This window comes from Acyrthosiphon pisum, chromosome X (assembly GCF_005508785.2).
Source record: "Acyrthosiphon pisum isolate AL4f chromosome X, pea_aphid_22Mar2018_4r6ur, whole genome shotgun sequence".
In the NCBI taxonomy this organism is placed as follows: Eukaryota; Metazoa; Arthropoda; class Insecta; order Hemiptera; family Aphididae; genus Acyrthosiphon; species Acyrthosiphon pisum.
In genome coordinates this window covers 28,840,761-28,865,351 of record NC_042493.1, presented here as the reverse complement: position 1 = coordinate 28,865,351, position 24,591 = coordinate 28,840,761, and the positions used below count along the sequence as shown (strand labels likewise).

Below are 24,591 nucleotides of genomic sequence, written 5' to 3'. Positions count from 1 at the left end.
AAATTGAAAACTGAAAATGTCCGTAAACAGCTCAAAATATGAGTCAAAATATTTTCAAAATTGTATGGTGTATAGGAAATGCTTATATAAACATTCAATAAAAATTTCATGTATCTGCAGTTATTCGTTTTTGAATTAGAACAAAATAAGGAAATCGCTACATGAGAAATCGAGTGAATATCCAATGTTGTAAAAATTTGAATTTCAAACGATCATAAAAATTTAATTTGACTTTCTTATAGATATTTTTTGTTTGATAAAGGTAGATAATCTTATAAGGAATCTTGTATTACATTTTCATATCTTAGATTTAAAAAGGACAATTTTTATGAATTTCTAACTCGAAATAATTTGAAAATTTTCGTGATTTTTCCATATTTTGTCATTTTTTGAACTTTAAATGCTTATAAAAAAAAACTGTGACTAACGATTTTTAATATTTTTCATCTGCCTTTGAAACAATATACTAGGAGCCTTCTATTAAATTTTCAAGCTTTTTTATCCAACAAATAAAATTTTATTGATATTTTTAGAAAAAAAACTAAAAAAAAATGGAAAATGAAAATGTCCGTAAAGAGCTCAAAATAAATCAAAATATTTTCAAAATTTTACCGTGTATAGAAAATGCATATATAAACAACCTGTGAAAATTTCATATATCTACGGTCATTTGTTTTAGAGTTACACCAAAAACCAAAATCGATTTTGCCTAAAAATTCCCGTTTTTCCTTAATTTTTCTTTTGTTTTTCACGTCGCTTTTGAAAACTACTGGGAAATTTTAACTTTTGACCCCCCAAAGTACCAACTAGATTCACTTTCCAATCATAAAAGTTACTGTTGAAGAAAATCGAAGCAGTTTTACTGTCCTAAAAGGTGATGACAGACACAAAAAAAAATAAAAAAATAAATAAAAAAATAAAAAAAAATAAAAAAAAAAACACACATCATTGTAAAATCAATACATTCATCGTTCCACTCAGAATCTAAAATGATTAAAAGTGGTGACAGTTTGTCTGTCTGCCTATTATGTTGCCAAGTATATTTTGTTACATGCATTATTATTTCGTTGCTATGATTAATTTATTTTTCTGTGAGTTGGTAATACGGTAATTTAAGCAAATCTAAATAAAAAACAAATTGTATGTTGTACCTATGTAATAAATATTAAAAATATTACTATGCGTAGCTATTATTAACTTATTAGTCAATATTAACGTAGATAAATAACGTAGAAAGATGGGAGTTGGTGCATGTTGTAAATTTCTTAAAATTAATCTAAATGGTACTTCAAAAATTGATTTATGTATAGGAAATAATAATATATGTACATGGTGAAAAAGTAGGGATCAAAATTTCCGAAAAAAAAAACTCCCGTTTTTAAAATAATAATAATTATAATAATATCAAAATATATTATCGTATCCCACATTTCCGCCAATGATGTTTTGTTATTACGTATTTTCCTAATAATTATTAATTAATATCATCATTACTCATTTGTCAAGCGTGCACTGTTTATATATTTTATTTACAACTTACAAGTAATATTAATTATATAACATTTAAAAATACAGGTGATTTATTTTTGGGGAAATACAGTCTCCCACATAAATACCAATTTGATATGTTACTATATTACTTTTAGAACAATTATTGAAATATCTATATTAATATTTTTAATAGTTAAATTTTAATTTTTAATATAATAATACATTGATATAATTATTGTATTGGCAAATGTGAAATGACAATAACTGGTTTCCTTATCCATTTATTTTTTAAAATATTTTGTTTTTACAAAGATTATTTAAATTTTTAATCGTAAATACAACTTTTAATTTTCCAAAAATTCGATTGTTTTTTTAATTTTCCGGTTTTTTTCGGAAATGTATTATTTTAATATTCTCCGATTTTTCCACGTTCTCCGAGGTTCTGGGAAAAAACAGTTTTTTCCGGAAATTTTCCGGCATTTTGATCTCTATTAAAAACTATCAAGTCCTAACGAGTTGTATTTTTAAATTACAATTAAATAACTTTTTATTTATTTTACTACGTAAGTGTATGATTTACCTCTAAAGTATCAAAGTTATACCAATTATGTCGTATTCCACCTATGGTGGATTATTATAATTAATTGAAACAAAATTTTAACTATATTATGTAACTCACCATTATGAGTGTACCTAGGTATGTGAAATGTCTCCAAAATCAGTACTTACTTAAAAAATGGAGAGTCCGGGGTCTAACCATATTTTCCATTCTTGAGTTACCTACGCTACCAACGTGGTCCGCAATCCACGACAGTCGGATTGCCTACCCATATGATATGATAACTGCTAGCTAGGCAATCGTGTACATTTATCGACTCTACACTTTATAACAATTTTAACCACCAAAAGAACCGGTCAAACGGCAGGAGATCCTGTTGATCGTATCCAACATATACCCATTTACAACGTTCGAGACGGATTCCTAGACGTTCTAACTTTTAAACATTCCCACCAAAACGTCAAGCCTTACCTCCAATATATTTCTAAGCCTTATCACAAATTCTAAACTTTCGTCTTACAACTTTAGTTTCGTGACTTTTTTTATTAAAACGACCCTTACTCCAAAATCTGTACCTACTCTCGGGGGGTCCCACAGGCCCCCGAGTTTCACTTAGAGCTAGTATTGTATAAGAGATATCACCACTAGTGGTGTGCGCATAGGGTAAGATGGGAGATATAATATCCCTCTATGGGTCTTTTTATATACATTTAATATCACTAGAGTTTGGGCGTTTATCCACACGTTTAAATACGTATATATATATGAAATACAACTGGGGATATAACTGTTTTTATATCAGTCCGTTCACTCTAATTTTAAACAACACAGAATTGGTTCTGATGAGTAAAAATTAGTTATGTTGTGCGTGGGTGGATTAGAGAGAGATGGAAAACGAAATATGGCGCCATGAGATTCTTTTAATATAATATTTTCCATTACTGATTATAATTCTTTTTTGATATTAGCTAGCTAAATTTTCTTATCAGTATTCTGTTCCTAATAATTGTAGTTTTAACTAATTTTTTCGTATTCGGGTGTTTGGATCGGATTGGTGGTACCTTTAAAGTTTAAACCCCCTTTTGAGATAGGCCTAAGTAATAATGACAACGTATCAATTAAATGTCACTTAAATCTTGTAAAAAGAAAAAAATTAAATTACCATTGCCATTATAAATTCTATTAGCAATAAACGTTACATTGAACTGGAGCATTCTCTCCATCTATTCACACTAATAAGTATAATATATCATGCAGTGGTTGGAAGTGCAAGCAGAGCGAGAAGCCGTTCACGATGTCCACCTATAAAACAGACGCGGACGGCCGTCTTGTGGGCCAGTCGAACAGCACGGTGCTGCCGTACAACGTTGAACTCCGTTGTTTCCCGAAACAAATGCTGAAGGACGGGTTCATGTTGACCATGAATGGCAGCCTTTACCTTACTGGCAATGGCAAACTTGTACCGGATTTCCGGTACTGCGTGGATTATTACGCCGATGCCGGTGCACAGGTGGCCGCCGTCCTGCAGGCGTTCGTGTGCGACGAGAACTCACACGACAGCTGGGTGTACATATTTATTCGGGCTAGTGACGTAGCGTCTGCCGTGTGCCTGACACTCACGCTATTCGTGTACAACACACTGCCCAGCCTCCAGAACAGCCGCAACTATTACGTAAAGTTCTACATGGCCTGCGAGCTCGTGTCGTCGTGTATGTACGCAAGTCAATGGTTTACAGAATACATAAAAGGCCATAATTGCGTTCTATACGGTATGTCTTACCTTCATTGTTATCGTTATTTGATTAATTCCTACCACATTTCCGCGTACTACATAATATAGCAATATATCTAAGACTCGAAAGGCACCAGCTGGATATTATGTAATACAGTAGAACTTCCATATAACGGTCACCGAAGGGACTGTAAATAATGACCGCTATTTAGAGGTAACCGTTGACGGAAGTTTTACTGTAAATGGTTTTGGGAAAAAATGTCCAAGGACGAAATATGGTGTACCAAAACATTCAAGTCAAAGTATTTATTGTATAACAAATCTAGGGTTAAAATACCAACGGTTAGGATATTAAATCCCCCAAAAATATAAATAATGTTAAAAAAAGATTAATAAATAAATCTATAATATATAACTATCCTCCTATATATATATATATATATATATATCATTACAGCTTCTTTTGAATTACGAATTTCAAACTATTTATTCTCTTTTTTATAATACCACATAGTATAGGTAGCCTACAGCAATATTAATTTATTTTTAAATCCTAAAATTACCAACTTAATCAATGATAAATTATAAAATTTCCATTTAAATTAATCTTAAAATAATCGGGGGACTAAATAATGCTGTTTGATCGAATTTACCACTTGCTTTAAATTTTGAAACTCGAAAAAATTGTCTTTGCTTATTCTCTTATATCTTGATTACACTATTTTTTTATTAGTATACCACAGTTTGTTAAATACAACAGTTTTATTTCTGATCGTATTTCGTCATGTCATGTATTCCCCGGAGTGACCACCTCTCACATTTTATTTTTTATTTATTTATTAATAATATTGTTTAAGCTTTAAATTATTCTTATGTTTTGATCCTTGCTGATGACTCAATACTTTTTAAAACTAAAGAATAATCAAGAAAACACAATACTCTTACAAAATAATTTAGATAATGATAATACTAACAATTGGCGTACTTACCTAATTCTAATGGATTGGCTATTAACTTAAATAAATGTCACTCTATTTATTTTCTTGAAAAACATGACCTCATCTAACTATCAGTTATTAGTTATTAAATCACTTATTGAATCGTACATCAAAAAAATGCCTTGGGTTTTGATGTAATTTGTAATTCAAAGCTATTATTTAAGTAACACGTGTTTGAAATCAAAAATAATTAAAAAGAAGCTGTTATAATATTATTGTTCCTAGTAGGTAATTAAAAAAAATATTTTTTGTTCACTTTTTGTTTTCATTCATAGTGTATGCCTGTCTCATAGGAAATATAATAATAATGAAAATTAATTTCTATAATGTTTAACTATTAGAAATCGTAATATTGTAATTTCATTTTTATATATTATTATATTAATTTTTTTATTTTTTCTTATTAACTTAATTTTCAATTATTATAATATTAGTACCAACCATTATGATCTACTGCTTATTGTTACATTACTACCAATATAATAACTATATTATTTTAAGATTATATTTAATTCAATGTTTATATAACTTATAATTATTGTTATTAATGTGTATAATAAGGTAATAATAATATCAATTAAAATTATAATCAGAAAAATAAACCAAAAGTATTTCTATCTCCTTTGCACTCGTGTACAATAGTCCTACTTGATATTTTTAATTCACTTAACTCACTACTTCTAGCTCATGCCCAGGACCTGGTTTAATTCTATGTGTATTTTTCAAAATTTGTACTTATATTTTTTGTATGCCCTTATAATATAATATATTTAACCTGTCGCTATCTACTAGTACATTTTTCCCGATGCATGGAAACTTGGTGTTATTTGCCTTGTAATAAAATCATTATCAGACCTGTCTTTAATATCTTCAGTTACCGACCAATCTTATTACCTTCTATTATTCCCAAAGTATTCGAATCTATTATTGAAGCAAAAATCATACCTACCTATTTTAGCAAATTTAAACGTTAACGATCAGTATGGTTTCCGGCGTAATAAGACTAGCACTACTAATCTGCTCGTCTTTTAAAATGTTGTATCTGATACGCTTATGACTGGAAATAGTGTTGATATTCTTTATACGGATTTTGTAAAAGCTTTTGATAAAGTTAACTATCAGATTTTATTTACTAAATAAGAACAAATCGGAGTCTGTGGTTCCTTCTTAAACTGATTAATTTTATTTATTCAAGATCGTTTTCAAATTGTTTCTTACAAACGTTTTATTTCTACCACAATGTGTATTACATCTGAAGTTCCACAAGAATCCCACTTTGCTCCAATATTTTCTATATATATCTTAATGATAGGTATTAACTTTCAAAATTGCTCTAAGCTAATGTTTGCAAATTGTATGAAAATGTTTCGTGAAGTTAATTCACCACTCGATGTAGACTTACTTTAATCTGAGTTGAATATCCTCTATGATGTGCACTAAAAATTATCTTTCACCTAATATTAAAAAATGTCAGATAATGAACTTTATTAGAACTAAATCATCTACTAACTATAATTATTTTATAGATGGTGAAACTATTCTGCGTTTCACGGGTCCTATTAAAGACATTTGTATATTATTTGATCTAAAACTAAAATTTGATTGTTATATTCACATGGTTGTTAATAAATCGCATCAATTGTTAGGTTTTATGAATCGTAGTTGTGTGGACTTTAACTATGAATTTGTTCTAAAATCAATTTATTTTTCGTTAGTACGACCCATCTGTCAATACGTTTCTGTTATATTATGGTCTCCCTTCCAGTTATGCAAAAAACAAAATTGGAAAAAGTACAATAAAAATTAGCATATTTTTAAAAAAATCTATAAAACAACCTCCCAGTCTTGAGAAATGTAATAACTTTTATTGAAATCAGTGAATTTGTTTCTGAGATTAGATAATAGCAACTTGTGTTTGTTTCGATCGTATACGAAATTACTACAGCCTTAGATTTTCTTGTAAGTGGCGCATACCTATAGATGTTTTCACGTCAATTAATTATTCTTATCTTTCTTAAATTTCTTTTATCTTCTATCTCTCTATAAACTGTATTGGTGGATAATTCCAAAGACTATTTCAGATTCAGCCCACCTTCAATAAATGTTGGAGAGTTGATTAGTGTGTTCTCCTTGGTTTAACTATATAATATCAAGATAGTCGGAACTTAATAAATTATAGTTAAAATGTGCCAACCGACATACATTTTACTGTTAAAAGTATGAAGTTTCAAATACGGAAAATTAAGTTCCAATTACATCCAAAGAAGTTCCTAAATATTTATGAAGGTTTGAAGTGAAAATTGGAATCTGGGGGTGGCAACTTCACGCAACTCATCATTGATGTATCTAAAAACTAAACGACAATTAATATACATTTTGCCGTTATTTTGTGTCTTATCGGCATACATATTTTGGCTTCCACATTATATTTACTATAAATTATTATTTTATTTGTTTATGTAATTTTAATTAATTTAGAGTGCGATTTTAGGTTATTTTACATTATTTGCAGTTCTGACATCAATTTGCTGGTTAAACGTAATATGCTTCGATATTTACTGGATGTTAAGGTATGTAAATTATATTCTTACATAATATAGTAAGAAAATGTGTAAGACAATAATGTGTATACTGTATATTCATGTGGTGTTTTAAGCTTCTTAGCTACAAATAAGTTGGCAAGTAATTTAGTAATTATAATAATTATAATTACTTATAAGTAATAACTACTACTTGTAATTTTCTATTAGAATTATACTGTTACGGGATAAGACTTACAAATCGTTTGATATCACCATATTTTTTAGATTCTGAGTGGAACGATGAATGTATTGATATTACAATGATGTGTGTTTTTTTTTTATTTATTTTTTTTGTGTGTCTGTGTACACGATAAGTAGTCGAAATAATGCTTCGATTTTCAACTTCAGTATCTTGTTCGATTGGAAAGTGAATATAGTTGGTGCATTGGGGAGGTCAAAATTTAAAATTCCCAGTAATTTTCAAAAGCACCAAGAAAAACCAAAGAAAAATTAAGGAAAAACGGGAATTTTTACGCAAAATCGATTTTTCACAAAATTTTTGGTGTAACTTTAAAAAAAATGACCGTAGATACATGACAATTTGACTGAATGTTTATATTAGCATTTTTTATACACCATAATATTTTGACTTATTTTGAGCTCTTTACGGACATTGTCAGTTTTCATTTTTTTTTTTAGTTTTTTTCTAAAAATATCAATTAAATTTATTTATAATTTATTTAATTTATTAAATTTATTTGTTGATTAAAAAAGCTTGAAAATTTAATAAAAGGCTCCTAGTATATTGTTTCAAAGGCAGATGAAAAATATTAAAAATCGTTAGTCACAGTTTTTTTTATAAGCATTTAAAGTTCAAAATTGACAAAATATGGAAAAATCGCGAAAATTAGCAAATTATTTTGAGTTAAGAATTCGTAAAAATTTTTCTTTTTAAATCTAAGATTTTAAAATGTAATACAAGATTGCTTATAAGATTATCTACCTTTATCAAACAAAAAATATCTATAAGAAAGTCAAATTTAATTTTTATAATCGTTTGAAATTCAAATTTTTACAACATTGGATATTCACTCGATTTCTCATGTAGCGATTTCCTTATTTTGTTGTAATTCAAAAACGAATGACTGTAGATACATAAAAATTTTATTGAATGTTTATATTAGCATTTCCTATATACCATACAATTTTGAAAATATTTTGACTCTTTTTGAGCTGTTTACGGACATTTTCAGTTTTCATTTTTTTTAGTTGTTTTTTCTATAAATATCAATAAAGTTTTATCTGTTGGGCCAAAAAATGTAAAAAATTAATACAGGGCTCCTGATACATTGTTACAACAGCAGTTGAAAAATATTAAAAATACATAGGCACAATTTTTTTTTATAAGCATTTGAAGTTAAAATGATGACAAAATTTTTCAAATTTAAAATTGAATAATTATTTTGTAGTTAAAAATTTATAAAATGTTCAACTTTTATATCAAAGGATTGAAAATTTAAAACAAGATTCCACGTAAATATTTAATTCTGTTGCCAAAAATTCTAAGAAATACATAAGCACAGTTTATTTTTATAGTCATTTTAAGTTCAAATTTGGACGAAAGTTACATATTAAAAAACCTGGAATAAATATTTTATTTATTTTTTGTTAATTATGCGTATAGGATTTATTTTATTATATTAGCAATTGTTATATAGGTAGTTTATTATTCGATTATAGATATCAATAAAATTCATCTATGAAATAAATAGTAATAACATCATAATTGAAACTTTTAAAATCAATAAGTTAAATCAAAATAATAATCGTGTGGTATTTTTTAAAAACCGATACAAATTTTAAAAATAAATTTAAATCAAAATTAAAATTCCACAAAAACTAAAATATTAATAATTATTGTTCATCAGTAGGAAATTTTGTTTTATTAGAACCGTTTAACATCCAAGCATATTACATGAAATGCCTACTTATGGTTCGTAGTCTGAAATCAAAATTAAAACCGTAAAAATGTAAAAGTGACATTTTAAATCGAAAATAAAATTATTTTTTTATATTTTATTGTTAGATTTTATTTAAATTAAGATCAGAGAAGATATAATCAATATTATGTTACAAAATAAAAAAAAAAAATAAATAAAAAGAATGAAGTTCATAAAATTATAGGTAAAATAACTATATTATTTTTAGAGTTTAGCCAGTGCAGAGATTTTCATTTCACATTTATATCGTTAGATACATATTGCCTAATGAATTATACCAGTATCCACTATATCATATTATAATATAAGGGGCTGATTTTAAAATCTAAAAGTATAAATTATAACTGTTCATATTATATAACTGCAAATAATATTTTCAACACATTTTTAATTTAGGTACAACATTTCAATAAACAGAAATACATCAATATCAGTTCGTACCATTATGTACCATATTTACTGTTGGGGATTGTCAAGTATTTGCGTATTTACCGGTTATTTATTTCAACATTCACAAAACGAAATGCTAATATATTTAGCACCTGATATTGGGCATCCTGTTTGCTGGTTTAATGGTAAGTTCACACAATTATCTTTAAATTAATTAACTTTGACATTTTTCTTTTCTCAGATTTAAATATTGTAAATTATAGCACAGTGTACATATTAATATTTTATGACCACAATAATATAATATAATCCTAGGCGGTCCCAAGATTTCAATTCAGATTCAGCAACATTAACTACACATTTAATACAAAAGACACTTACATTCCTCAGACCGGATAGGACAGTTGAGCATTCGAGAAAATCTCGAAGGACTGTTGACATTTTGGGCCGGTAGGATAAAATGGTCGCAATGCCGCATTACAACTTATATGACAGCTATATAATAGTATACTATCAACAAATGTGAAAAAGTCATAATTATTTATTAATATTAATATATTGCCAATATATGGGCCATTGGGACATCATATACATTTCATTCAATTTTCCTACTTGGAATTTTCATTTTATTTTATTTGTATTAACATCTAATTTATTAAATTGTTATAATTATTAGTTACTATAGCTGACCTTGCTAACTTCGTACCGCCTAACAGTCGATTCTTTAATTTTTTTTTTTTTAATACTTATATCTGCTATTCGGGACACCGGGTCAGCTAGTAAGAAAAAATAAAGTGAATAAGTCAACAATTACATAATTATTATTATGTCAAAAAAAAAAAAAAAAACACTTAAAATTATTTTAATAAATTAAATTACAATTTCAGACTTCTTATTATGATACCTACTTGTTAAATTAAATTAAATTTTTACTTATTCTAAATTAAGTTTAATTTTTATTGTAGTACTTCATGGTACACGATATTTTTTGTTTGATTACCTGGCGCGTAAACAAACAGAGCAGATGGTTTTCCAACAGAGGAACAGTCAACATACAATTGGCCATGCGAGAAACATAGGTTTTCTAGATTAATACATTAATATACTACAAATAGGTACTTAGTGATTGCCCCTGAGCTTTGTTTATAGTCATAGCGAAAGCAAGCCGTACTGGAAACTGTAGTCGTTTAAACACAAATGGTACGTCAGTCCTAATCATTGGGATGCGTGGTATCAAAACGTCTTCTCCTTTATACTTTCCTTTCAATATGATTGCTTCAATAACGTTATTCAGTAATTTTTTTTATCGCTAATCGTGTGCCGTTACAAAGTTGCGGTTGGTTAATATTTTGCAATATTATAACTAGGGATCAAAATGCCGGAAAATTTCCGGAAAAATTCGGGAAAATTTCGGAAAAAAACGGTTTTTTTCCCAGAGCCTCGGAAAACGTGGAAAAATTGGAGAATATTGAAATAATACATTTCCGAAAAAAACCGAAGTTTTCGGAAAATTAAAAAAAAAAACTGAATTTTCGGAAAATTAAAAAATTTTATTTACGCTTAAAAATTAAAATAATCTATGTAAAAAAAAACCATTTTAAAAAATAGATAAAGAAACCAGTCATTGTCATTTCACATTTGCCAATACGGTTATCAATGTATTATTGTATTAAAATTTAAAAATATTAATACGGATATTTCAATATTTGTTCTAAAAATAATGTAGTTCCATTTCAAATTGGTATTTATGTGGGAGAGTGTATTTCCCCGAAAATAAATCACCTGTATTTTTAAATGTTAAAAATTGTATATTTATGTTTGTAGTAACTAATAACTAATAAGGTATTATAGTAACTGGCTGATAGGTTTATAAATTATATTACAGTGACTGGTGAATGGTGAGTGATGACTATTTGATAGTTTGTATTTTATCAAAATTAGTGAGTTGGTAATAAAATATATTAAATATATATTTAAATATAAAATAATATTAAGAAATAATAAGAAATAACTAATTAGTAAATACTTAATAGTTAGTACTTTAGTAGTTATTATTACAAATTATAATTATTTATAAATCAAGTATAGAATCCTTTAGATTTATCCACTAAAGACTTTAAGTTAGGTATGGTATAAATAATATGTATGTAATATGATTATCAACTATCATTATTTATTAGATTGTTTCTACTATACATTACTTCTTCAGTTCTTTAGAAAAAAAAACCATTTATTTCATTCAATTTTTCAATTTTTTCAGGAAAAAAACCAGTTTTTTCGTCAAAACCATTTTTCCGGAAATTTTAAACGAAACCAATTTTTTTCAATTTTTCCGAAAAAAAACGGGAAAAAAACCGGGTTTTTTCGGAAAACCTTTTTTTTTCGGAAATTTTGATCCCTAATTATTACTACAAATCCAACCTTTAATTGAAGATTGTGAGGCGACAATTCTGGTAAATTAATTGAGTTTAAAAATTCCGGTGGATAGATCACGACATCATCTTCATTAGTTGCCGTATAAAATAATTTATATGTCGTTTCGGGTTCTTCTGCAATTTGGTCACCACCTTATAGAAGGCATATTTAGTAATTCACAAACACACAACACTTTTTTAATTGTATAGAAATTTGTGGCTTTTAGATTTAGTAATATTATAGATACACAGCAAAGAGACGTTTACATTTTAACATAGACCATAGACCATAGACAACATACCATTGTTTTTGAGTAATGTTAAATAAGTGATTATTATTATTATATCTATAGTTATTTATTATGACATAGATATTTTTTAATAGGTATTTAAATATTATAATAAAATAATAATACAAATTAACAACATGACCGATTAACCAATAGCAACCAATATATATATATATAATACACTGTTGCGCCACTTTTTCACTTTTCCAGAATTCCTACTTTTTCAGTGAATTTTCCTAAATTTTTCTCTCCGTAAGAATCATTCTCGTACTTCAAGAAATATTATAAAAAAATAATTAGCTAAATCGGTTCAGGTGCTCTTGAGATTTTCGCTTAGCAACACATTCAGCGTTTTATTTTTATATTATAGATAATAGTTCAAATAGATGCATAGTTGTTTTTACAGAAGTTACAGCTTCGGCCCTACAATACCATATAGTAGTAGACAATGATTTCAACATTGTAAATTTATGACCGAATGATCATGATGCAATTATATTTTCTAAAATAGCATGTCTTCATGGACTTTCTTCGATAAAAATAAAAATAAATTGTTTAGTACCAAAAAACGAATTTATCATTATTTTTCAAACCGGTTGCTGAATTTACCTTTTCATATAATATATAATCTACTTGGGCAATATATATTTATAATAATTTATTACAGTGAACATAATAATGGATATAATTTAGAATATTTTTATTTTCCACCTTATATTTAGCTTGTACTCTTCCGAAAAGTACTACCATGAAAATACCATTTAACTATCATCAAAACAGACTGATATAACAGATGTCCAATTTTTTGTCTACTTTTAGGCTTAAAGAAACTAGTAAATCAAGTAGTTTTTAACATTTTTGATTTATGCATACCTGCTCATAATAATGAATAATTTAATCAATCAATAAATTAAAATCAATACCTATCAATAGTTTAACAGTTTTAAAAGCTAACAAGAACGATATAAAATTCTTAAAAGCATAAAAGGCGTAAAAGAAAATTGAATCCGATTGATATGTGTGATAGTAACAATGAATAGTGCCATAGTGATAATATACGTATTATAGTGATAATATAGTAGGATTAAAAAGCTCCCGGAATTTCATAGTTATTTTTCTATAAATAAATTCCGGGAACTTTTTGATCCTACTACGTAATATCTATCACGATCTAGAGAAGAAGTTTATTATAATATAGACGTATTATTACATTAGAACTACGAACTAACAACTATAATAACCGAGTTCTTGATCAGAAAAATAAACCGTGAAATAACAAACATATATAAGTTATAAAATACATACCTTATGAGTTATGAATAATTATATTATATTAAACAACTAGTTAAAAAATGTGGCGGTTGAAAATGTCAATATTATGCGTGCAGCCACAGTTATCCACACATGCTCTGTACCCGTAGGACAACCTATGTTTGTAATAAACTGGAATATTGTATATTTAATTAAAACCATAAAATAACTGTACCTTAAAAACATGTAAAATTCGATCGCTATAAGATGCCAAAAATTGTATGTCACAAACACTACATTTTACGGGAGAGCAGTTTAAAGATTATACATTATTCTACACAAAATAATTTGTATTGATGATTTTTGTTTTTTGGAGTTGTAACTTATTTATTTGTAAAATATTCTTTAAATTACATAATTTATTACTTTTATATCTTTAATCTTTATTTAACGGAATTATAATGTTTATTTGAAATTTAAATCGGACTTGTTACAAGTGGCAATTATAACATATATAATGGTGGCGTGGTCCGTACACTCATCTGCGAAAATGATCTGAGTGTACGTATCGGCCGGTGTTGCTAGTTCCCGGATGGATGATTTTTACCGATAAATCTTTGCCGCACATACAAACGTGTTTCAAAGAACCGTTCCAACCGTCCCCCCATCTACAGACAAAAAAAAGGTAATGGCCATAGTTTCGGGCTTAAGCTCAATAAAAAAAAAAATATATAATATATTCTTACCTTGGACACACAAGATTTTGATGGACATATTATTAAGAGTTGTTAATTTAATATAAACTCTAATAAATTAATGATATAAATAGTTAAACATGTATTTGAGACTTGTACTAAAACTTTGATATACAAAATTAAATATGTTTATATATAATTGTTGTAAAAAGGTTAAAAAGAAATAAAAAATATTATGCTTATTAAAGATGTCATATTTTTAAAACTAAAAAACATAAATATATGCCATACATAATCAATGATCATACTTATAATTTGTATTTAATATAATTTATTAATAAAATATATTTTATTTATTTATTTATTAAGGGGCCTTGCTACTGCCGTCAATTTTAGCTGAAAAGACCTAAAGTATTGACAAAATTAAAGTTGGTTAACGTTGTCTGATTTTAAAAACCAAAATCGATTTTCTCGAAAATAGATTTTGCGTGAAAATTCCAGTTTTTCCTTAATTTTTCTTTTGTTTTTCACGTTGCTTTTGAAAACTAGTGGAAAATTTTTACTTTTGACCCCCCAAAGTACCAACTAGATTCACTTTCCTATCAAAAAAGATAATGTTGAAGAAAATCCAAGCACTTTTACCGTCTTTAAAGTTGATGACAGACACAAAAATAAAAAAAAAAATTTAAAAAAAAATAAAAAAACACACATCATTGTAAAATCAATACATTCATCGTTCCACTCAGAATCTAAAATGTATAAAACGATAAATTTTTTAGTTATCTAATGATTGAAAAATTAAAACATAGTTTTTCATAAATAGTTGATATTGTAGTAACCCATATCTCTAAAAATATACTCCCACAGTCATTTTTATAGACACTTTAAGTTCAAATTAGAATAAAATTAGATATATACCTAAACAAAAAATAACGTTTTTAGTTATTTTTTTGTAATTTAAAAATATTATTCGTGGGTAGGTACATAAAACTTTTGAAGTACAACAAATTAAATGTTTTCGACAAAGTAAGTTTATCATACTCTTAGTATAAATGACTTTAATAGCAATATTATAAAATATACTTATATTACAATATAGGCAGACCGTCTTCGTTCAGTTTCGGTTTTGGTGTACAATGATTTTATATCATTGAATTAACATTTAACACATCCATTACAATGATCCATTTGACATCTAATGAACCGCAGAGAGGTACCATTTGCCACCTTTTTTTTAAATTACCCAATACCTACCCACCTACCCAAATTTTGGAGGAGCAGCCGCTTCTCTAGACTCCCTTCGCCACGCCACTGTAAACGATTATAACTGTAATGACGAATAAAATCAAATTGTGAATAATAGATCACTCGTAGGAGTATTTGGTATCATCTTGTGAAAAAAATTGAAAAAAAATGTTAAATAGCGTCGTCAGAAAATTTGAACATTTAAATACAATACACCCCCTCCCCTCCAACCCCTTCAATTCAAAATATTGGGTGATATGGTGACACTCAAGAGGGTATTTGGAACAACTTTGTAAAACAAAAATGGAAAAAAGATAAATAGTGTTGTCACAAAATGGGAACTATTGAAGCTATTATAATAATAATTATTGTATGCCGGGCAACAAAGTGCACGGGATCATTTGGAACAGAGATATAGCTTCTGGGCAAAAGATTGGCTAATTTAAAAAAAGAGAGGACCAACCCAGGAATTTTGAGATTTCCAATGGAAATTTTTGTTTATAAAAGGTTTATATGGGTTTTGAAGCTATTATAATATTACTTATTGGCTGCCATTGTTTTAAAATTGTTGTTATGGTAGCCGTTATACATTATAAAATAAAACATATTATTCATTAAGAGTTTTTATTATTTTATTAAGTTTTTATTAAGTGCACGGGATCAGCCAGTATTTTACAAAAACCATAAGGTTTCTACCTTGAAAACGTGTAAAATATATGATTAACGTTTAACACATAATTTTGATTTAGTATCTACACCTACATGTAGGGTTCTGAATTTGAAATATTTGAAAGTTAAAAATTTCACTCTTCTTGAAATATTTCAATGACATTATAAAAAATATTTTTTCTTATTTTAAACGCGTTTGGTTATAGATAATTAGAAATAATGTATTGATTACACACTTAAAAAAAAAGAAAAACATATTATTTTTGTTGATTTATTATTTCGTATTTATATATTCTATTTGTAGTTCTGAAAAATATTCCTGACATTATTTTGAGAGTAAAAGCATTTTTTATATGAGTTTTAAAATATTATTATATGGGTATCTTCAGCGATCTAAAAGATAATGGTTTGAAATAAAGTTTAATTCAATTTCTACAGTGAATAAAATAATAGTGTATTTTCGGTAATTATAAAATGTACAAAAGTCGTATATGTGTGTGTTTGTGGCTGAGTGATGTGAAGGGGCTGCTCTGGACTCTTTTATTTAATACATAGATCATATTTTGTATATTTTAAAAGGTACCTACTGGCTACTAATCACGACTATTAAGACTTGTGGTTTATCTCTATACTTTTTGAATATAATATAATATAATAATAATATAATATAGGTACTATATTCATTCGCAGAGCCATTGCTATCAACAATATATTGTTATGATGTTGAGTTGGTTTATGAGTTTGTAACTTACGAGTTAAAAAGCAATGTTTAAATTTGTTATATTGTAGATTTGTTAAACAACTTATAAACTATATGTAAATATGTTACATATTAACATAAACCATATTTTAAAAATGTTCACTTTGACGTTGACGACTATAAACTTTTAGATATAATAAACATGTTATTTTTATTTTTCACGGAAATGAAATATTTCATGAATTTTACATGAAATATTTCAAGAAAATAAATTTCAGGAAATTTTAAAACCCTACGGCTACATTTGTTAATTATCTTATTGTATGACCTTGGGTGGACGAGTTTATTTGCATTTAAATAAGTAAGTAATTGCATAATATACAATACTACATCTTAAGCGAATCATCTTAAAAAATTTGTGTATATAGGTTATTATGTTTATTGGCAATATATTATTATACATTTATACATAATTAAATACTGTTCACAACTGAGGAAGATTGCGGACTTTGCCCTGATTAAAATAACCATATGAATAACAATATGAATCTAATATGAATTTAAAAAAAATATAAATTATAATAATGTATTTTAACATTTTTTTTAAGAAACGAGGTTTTCTGTTTAAATAATATGCTGATATGTCATACTGCATAATGCATAAATATTGCATAAAATACTTAAAAATTATTTTTAGCTGTTAAATAGATCGATATTTTATATTTATATAGCACAAAGTATATTAAACAAATATTATTCCTCCTCAAAAATAGTAAAAATCAAAAAACTAATAATGCGTGGACATTTTATATGTACGCAGTGACAAAAATTTGAATGCCACTATTTAGGTATTTTAAGTAGACTCAGAATTGAATCAAAGTTTTAAACTAAAATGCTCTTTTAAATTATTTTGCATCAATACTTTAAGTCAATTTTTGTTTCTCTGAACAGTTCTAAATACAACACCACTGCATGGTAATACACTGAGATGTAAGCCTGCATTAACTTAACTTTCAAACTCGAAATATAAATAAAAGTTTAATTTGATTTTCAATATTTAAATTTTTTAACTACCCCTAAAAAACAAATGCATTTGGTAGTTATTTTATTCAAACAAACCTTTGTTATCTTAATCGTTCGGTTTGTTCTCTTCAGTGTAGCCGACAACAAGGTACAACTGCCGATATACATATTTTGAGTGGGTGGTGGACAGTTGTGGTACCAATACAAGCTAGTATTAATGACTTATTTTAAATGTTTGGTTGAAGATAATAATTGTTTGTAAGACTATAAGTTTAATATTAATACACGACATTAATTATTAGTTTTTAATAATTCTCTATTTACTACATAAAACACAAATACATACACTCATAATAAGTAGTTTAACAGATAATTGTTCAAAGAACAAAAGGTATATATTGTTAACTATAATTTTAAAATATTAATTTAATTTTGATTAAAATATATTTTTTACTCATATATTTTATTTGCAACAATTAACTTTTACATTATTTACTATTTAGTAATTTTTATAGCTATGAAAAAATGTTTTTGTTGAATTTATAAAGTGAAAAAAATAATAATCGATGGTACATGTTTTGTATAAAGTTTAACATTTTGAGATATAACTTTGAATAAAAATCGGTGCCACTGGTTTTCTTTATTAAATTTGTATATTCCATAGTTATAAAAATATAATTATTAATTTATATTTAATATTTTTTCAGACAAAACTCGCTACGGAATTTTAATTTTCTACCTGATACCCTCCACTGTTATGGTGACTACCAATTTAACTATGTTCTTCCTAACTGCTCTTTATTTTTTGAGAATTAAATCTGAGATCAACGGATTCAAAGGGACACATTCAAAACCAGAAAGTTGTCTTGTTTACAAAGAGAAGTAAGAATACTGTAAGGTATAATCCGTTCACATAGGGCACATACCTACTTAATATAGTCTATTAACTACTTTGGGTACCTACATAATCATTATTTAAACATTATTAAATATTTAAAACAATCATCTCTGTGGGGTAAATCAAAATATAAGCGATAAGCGTCAAAAAATATGAATATAATGAAAAATCTATATTACTGTACTATATTAGGTACAATATATTATTATATAGGTCAGGGATGGCGAACCTATGACACGCATTATTTCAGTGACACGCCAATTTAAAATATAAGTCATAATTTTTACATTTTTACTCCAAAAAAATTATTGATAATTTGAAACTATCCTTAACTTATTATTGGAATATATCGTAAGATATTGTAATCTGTACTTTCCATTTCCTAAGCTCGTAAACGATTAGATTAGATTATAAATAAATTCGTTTATCGCGTTTACGTACAAACGTAAGTACAACAGAACAGAGTCAACAGATAGTTTCGGATGCCTTCACGACGACTAAAAAAAAAAAAAGGTCTGCAAAGTTTATGATACGTGAGGCAAATAAAATCAAACCAAACATTTTGATTTGACACGCAGTTATCAAAATGTTCGCCATCCTTGATATAGGTAATATGACGTTATTACTAATTAATCTAAAAGTTTGATAAATTTAAAATTAGTAATTTCCGTCTTCTCCACTAGTTAATATAAATCTTCTAAGCAATTTTTGATGTATTGGTCAAAAAATATTTAAAATCTTTTCATTTGACTTAATATAACTTTTTATTTTTTATTTTTGACAGATTTGTAATGAGCATCAAACTATTTCTGATTATGGGAATCTCATATTTTCCTTGGATACTATGTTCTTTATTCAAATTTGAAGAGGGGATCATATGGGACTTTTCTGATGCAATGACCAGTCTACAAGGAGTTTCCGTATTTATTATATTTGTGGCCAAACGAAAAGTTATTTTGGACTTACGAAATAAGTTTAAGGGTTCAATGGATCAGAGTGAATCGACACAAATTAACACTGTCACTGTGTCGTCATAAAAGTGGCAGTGAACAGTGCTCGTTAATGTTATAATGATATCTAAATGTAATATGAATATATTACCTATGTAGATATTATTATATTATATACTTCGTCTCTAGGCCCTAGGGCATAAAAAAAATCATTATTTTTGTGCCTTTAAATATGAGGTATTTGTTTTTTGTAATTATTATAAAAATAAAATAATAGTTAATAATCAAAAAATATGGTCTATCCAAGTTTATTTTAGGTATGGTTTATTTTACTCAAATAATTTATCTTTGTTCTAAATACATAGTATAATATTTATATTAAAAAAAAAAATGGATAAATCCTATCTAATAAAATTACAAAATAAATAATAAATTAATGTTCTCTTCTATTAATTTCGAATAAACTAAAAAAAGTATGTTGTAAAGAAAATATATAAGCAATAAGATTAATGTTACCTGCAATTCCATAATTATATGCGCAGTTATATACTTATTTATAACATGATAGTTTAATCAAGGTATCATAAATATTATTAAGAGGACTTGCAGTGTTTGGACTTATATAGATAAATAGTTACAAGGTATCTAAACGTTCATCTTAGATAATTTTTTTACTAATCTAAATAAACTCATCTAGATACTTTTTTTATTGATAAAAATCACGAAATTGTACAAACGCATTTTGAATATTTATAAATATAAGTTATACCTATTATTTCAACTATTGCGAAAATTAGGTAGTAATTTGCAACAAACAACAGCGGTAAAACGGTAATATTTACACGACACCAGTTTTGAATTAAATTTATTTTGATGTTTGTGTAGTAATTAAAAATGATTAGGTAACCCTAATGAGTTAAAATCTTAATCAAATACTTAAAGTACCTTCATTTTATATAGACCTGATATTATAATGTCTAAAATATTTTACATTTTGGAGAGTCTGCATAGTACCTACCTAATAATATTGATTAATATTGACTGTATGAGTGATATAATTATATAAATATGTTTACGCATGAACTAAGCTGGATCTCGAAAAGCATGAATTATGAGAGTCTGGTGTGTGGTTCGGGTTTGTTGACTGTAGAACGCGCCACTATCGTTGGTGTCTATCCATAACATTTCATTATTTGCACACACCATCGGTAATCAGCGCCTTTCTCGAGATCCAGACATCGGTACCGTCGCATTACTTAACATGGATATCTTATAATCGATTGAATGACAATAATCATAATGAGTGGATATAATATTTAAATTCGCACTGAACAAATTTAGTTTATTTTCATGTTCCGTATTTTTTTTTATAATATTTTAGTATTAGCCTATTAAAGTATACGTTGGTCCTATGACACTACTGTAATAATAACAAAATATAAATATGAAAATATAATATAATAATATAATAATGTATAGAAAAATAGTAAAAAATACTATTAAGTTCAGTCGTGTTGCATATATTCATCAAAACAAAGATGTTTTATATTTGACATTCTGGCTAAATGACAAGAAACTACATAGAATAATTGAAAAACGCGTCAATGTAATACTAATAACAAATGTGAGTGTTATATTATATTACATTATGTATATTATATTATATGTTTATTTTATTGATCGTGAAAATTCAAAAGTGCAGCTTTGACCACCAGGCAAATTGAAGTCTTGAATATATTAACATTTTCATAAAATATAAGTGTAATAATTGATTGTGTGTATTATAATTATATTAACATTAATTTAATGATAATAATAATAGTCATACCCTATCTATATATATATATATATATATATAAATTGTGTCACAAATGTATAGTAATCCATCAATTGCGAAACGGCTAGCCCGATTTGGCTGATTTTTTTTTCAAAACTTTAGGTGAATCCACCGGTAAAGTAGGAAATCTTGATGTCAAAAATACAATAGTGGCACCATCTGTCCAGAAAAAAAATTAACTAAATAATAAAAAACGTAGTTTATTGTTGCAGATTAAAATAATAATAGTGTATAATATAATAATATTATAATACTTGCTATTGGTTGATCGAGCATAATTGTTGATTTCTATTATTATTTTTTGTCAATATATATTTATAAATCAATGTTTGTGTGTATATTAGACCTCTTGGAAGAAGATAGACTAATTTAAAAAGGGTTAAATTTGGTTTTTTTTATTTATCGGATTTTAGTACGGTTAGGTTGGGTTAGGATTTTATATTAATTGATTATATTAATCCACCGTAGCCTGTAGGTGGAGTTAAGTAAAAACGACACACCTAGTATAACTTTGATACTTTAGAGTTAAATCATACACTTACCACTTACGTACAGACAGCACGGGGTCCGCGATCTCCGCAGGTAGATTGCCTACCTAAGAAAATACTGCTGCGAATCAGAGTTTTTATTCCGGGCAACGGAAAAGTGAAGATAAGTTTTGAACACCATACTCCGAATATTAAATAACGAATTGAACACAGTTTGAGTCATATAGAGTTGGTACATTTAACGGGCAACGAAGTGTCCTGGATCAGCTAGTATAATATATTAATTGTATCTATAGTTTATCTTTGTTTAGTATTTAAATTTGTGTAAAGAACTCAATGGTATTACTTTCATTCTACGGATTGAGTCCTAAACTTTCTGTAATAATATGATAAAAAAAAAAAGACAGTTACAAAAATTCTTACAAGCCACAAGTCCTAATCATAATTTTAAAAATTATATACAAACATTTGGTCGCATCTATAAATTATGCGTTCAATAGAGTAGCTTAAAGTTCAATACAAGGTAGGTTCCTCATATATTTTTATTGTAGATATTTAAAAATATTAAAGCTATATAACTACATATTATAGGCACGATTTTGTTTTATAATCATTTTAAGTTCAAATTTAGACAAAATTCATCAAAATCACAATCCTTTTGTAGCTAAAAATTGTAGTACCTACCTAATATAAAAATAAGATATATACGCAATATGTTTACCTCTTTTTACTTGTATATTATTTATTTATTTATCTTAGCCATTTTATGAGCCTTATTTAGAAAGTAATAATATAATTTAAGTACAGAAAAAAAGAGAAATAAATAAAATAATACAAACAATACATGAGAATAATCTTAAAAAGGCTCTAAAAATAAGGGATCTGAATTTTCACGAGACATTAAACGCCTAATTGGTTCATTACTCGTGTAGTTAGTGAGGAATAAAAGTGGGTAATAATAGTCGTGAGGAATAAAAAAAAAGAGCAGTTCTAGTGGCACGCTGAGGAACCATAAAGCTTAACAAGGAGACAAGGACTGATGAATTCACTTTGTTATCCAAAAGCCCTTTCAGGAAAGTTTATATACTCGCGGAACGCCTACGCTCATCCAGGGATGACAAATTAAGTACACCAGCTACGGGGTCATAGTCGTGTGGCTTACACGAAATACTCAACAAATAACTGGAAGATCACAACAATAAACACAAGGCGACGTCACGAGTATACATTTAATCTTATGCAATGCAGTATGCACAAAAACACAAGACGATGCACATGCGCGAACTAGGACGAAAACACGGTTCGCGTTGATCATACTTCTTATTTCTTATACTATGATGTTCATGACAATTTATAAGTCTGACGACAGACAAGCAAATACCTACGTGAGATGCTATTGGTGGAGCACAACATGACGTAATAAATTAAGATGAAAATAAACATATAAGTATATTATACGGGCGTTTACTTACATGACGTAATGTATATTTTTTTAAATTAATTATTTTAATTTTTATAATTAAGTATGCGTAATTTATCTAGATAAAATATTTTTATTTTTTATAATTTTGTTAGGTGAATTTGATTTATTTATTTTTTAACTGTATCTTAGATAAAATGTTGTGTTGTTATCTTTACCTTTAATCTGTTATCTGTTCCTAACACTGGTCACCTGGTAGTCAATCCGACTACGTCAGGATCACGAACAACGGCGATGAGCGGCTATGAATTCAACTTAGCCACCTTGGTAGGCAACGTGTGAAAATTCGATTTGATGCATTCTTGTACCTGACCTGCCCGACTAACCAATAGCAACCAGTGGCACCGAAGTCCAAAATTTTACCTATGATATTAGACACCTCCACATACAATTTTGACAGCCACCTATTTCTTATAATTATCTTACTATACAACAAGTATAGTTTTTATGTTGTCTATTAAACACATTTTCATAAAATAACTTTATCTTACTATACAACAAGTATAGTTTTTATGTTGTCTATTAAACACATTTTCATAAAATAACTATAGAATGACAAAGATGACCCCTTACCTACTAAAATCACCATAACAATAATTGTCATTGGTAAATATTTATTCTGGTGCCACTGATGGCAACAAATAATAAATAAATACTATTTCTCCTATAACCAATATCAACACGCATTAATTATAAACAAACATTTCCATCGTAAATCATAAAATCCCTGTATACCTCCCCGAGCTCATATTGGTTCCTATTAGACAAAAAAAACCTCGTTCCTTCTAGACATCTCGTATAATGGTCGGGGGGCTTGGGGCCATGGTATAATATTGTTTGCTTGATTTCTCTGAGCTTGTTATTATTGCAATTTGTCCAGAGGTTTTGTCAATCATCCATATAAGTGGGTTAATAAACTACCTATTACAAAAGTCTTACCTACATAATCTTAGAGACTT

At 27.3% G+C, this 24,591-nt stretch overlaps 1 protein-coding gene across 1 annotated transcript in view; it reads left to right on the top strand.

The window, feature by feature from the left end:
• LOC100568695 (G-protein coupled receptor Mth2) overlaps window positions 1–20,031 on the top strand; it is a 35,376-nt gene extending 15,345 nt beyond the window's left edge. Inside the window, exons 3-7 of the mRNA XM_003242454.4 lie at window positions 3,308–3,819; window positions 7,272–7,350; window positions 9,699–9,877; window positions 18,687–18,861; window positions 19,662–20,031. Of these exons, the coding sequence (XP_003242502.2) occupies window positions 3,308–3,819; window positions 7,272–7,350; window positions 9,699–9,877; window positions 18,687–18,861; window positions 19,662–19,914 (1,198 nt within the window). The 3' untranslated portion in view covers window positions 19,915–20,031. The remainder of the gene's footprint in view (window positions 1–3,307; window positions 3,820–7,271; window positions 7,351–9,698; window positions 9,878–18,686; window positions 18,862–19,661) is intronic.
• Window positions 20,032–24,591: the final 4,560 nt, after the last annotated feature.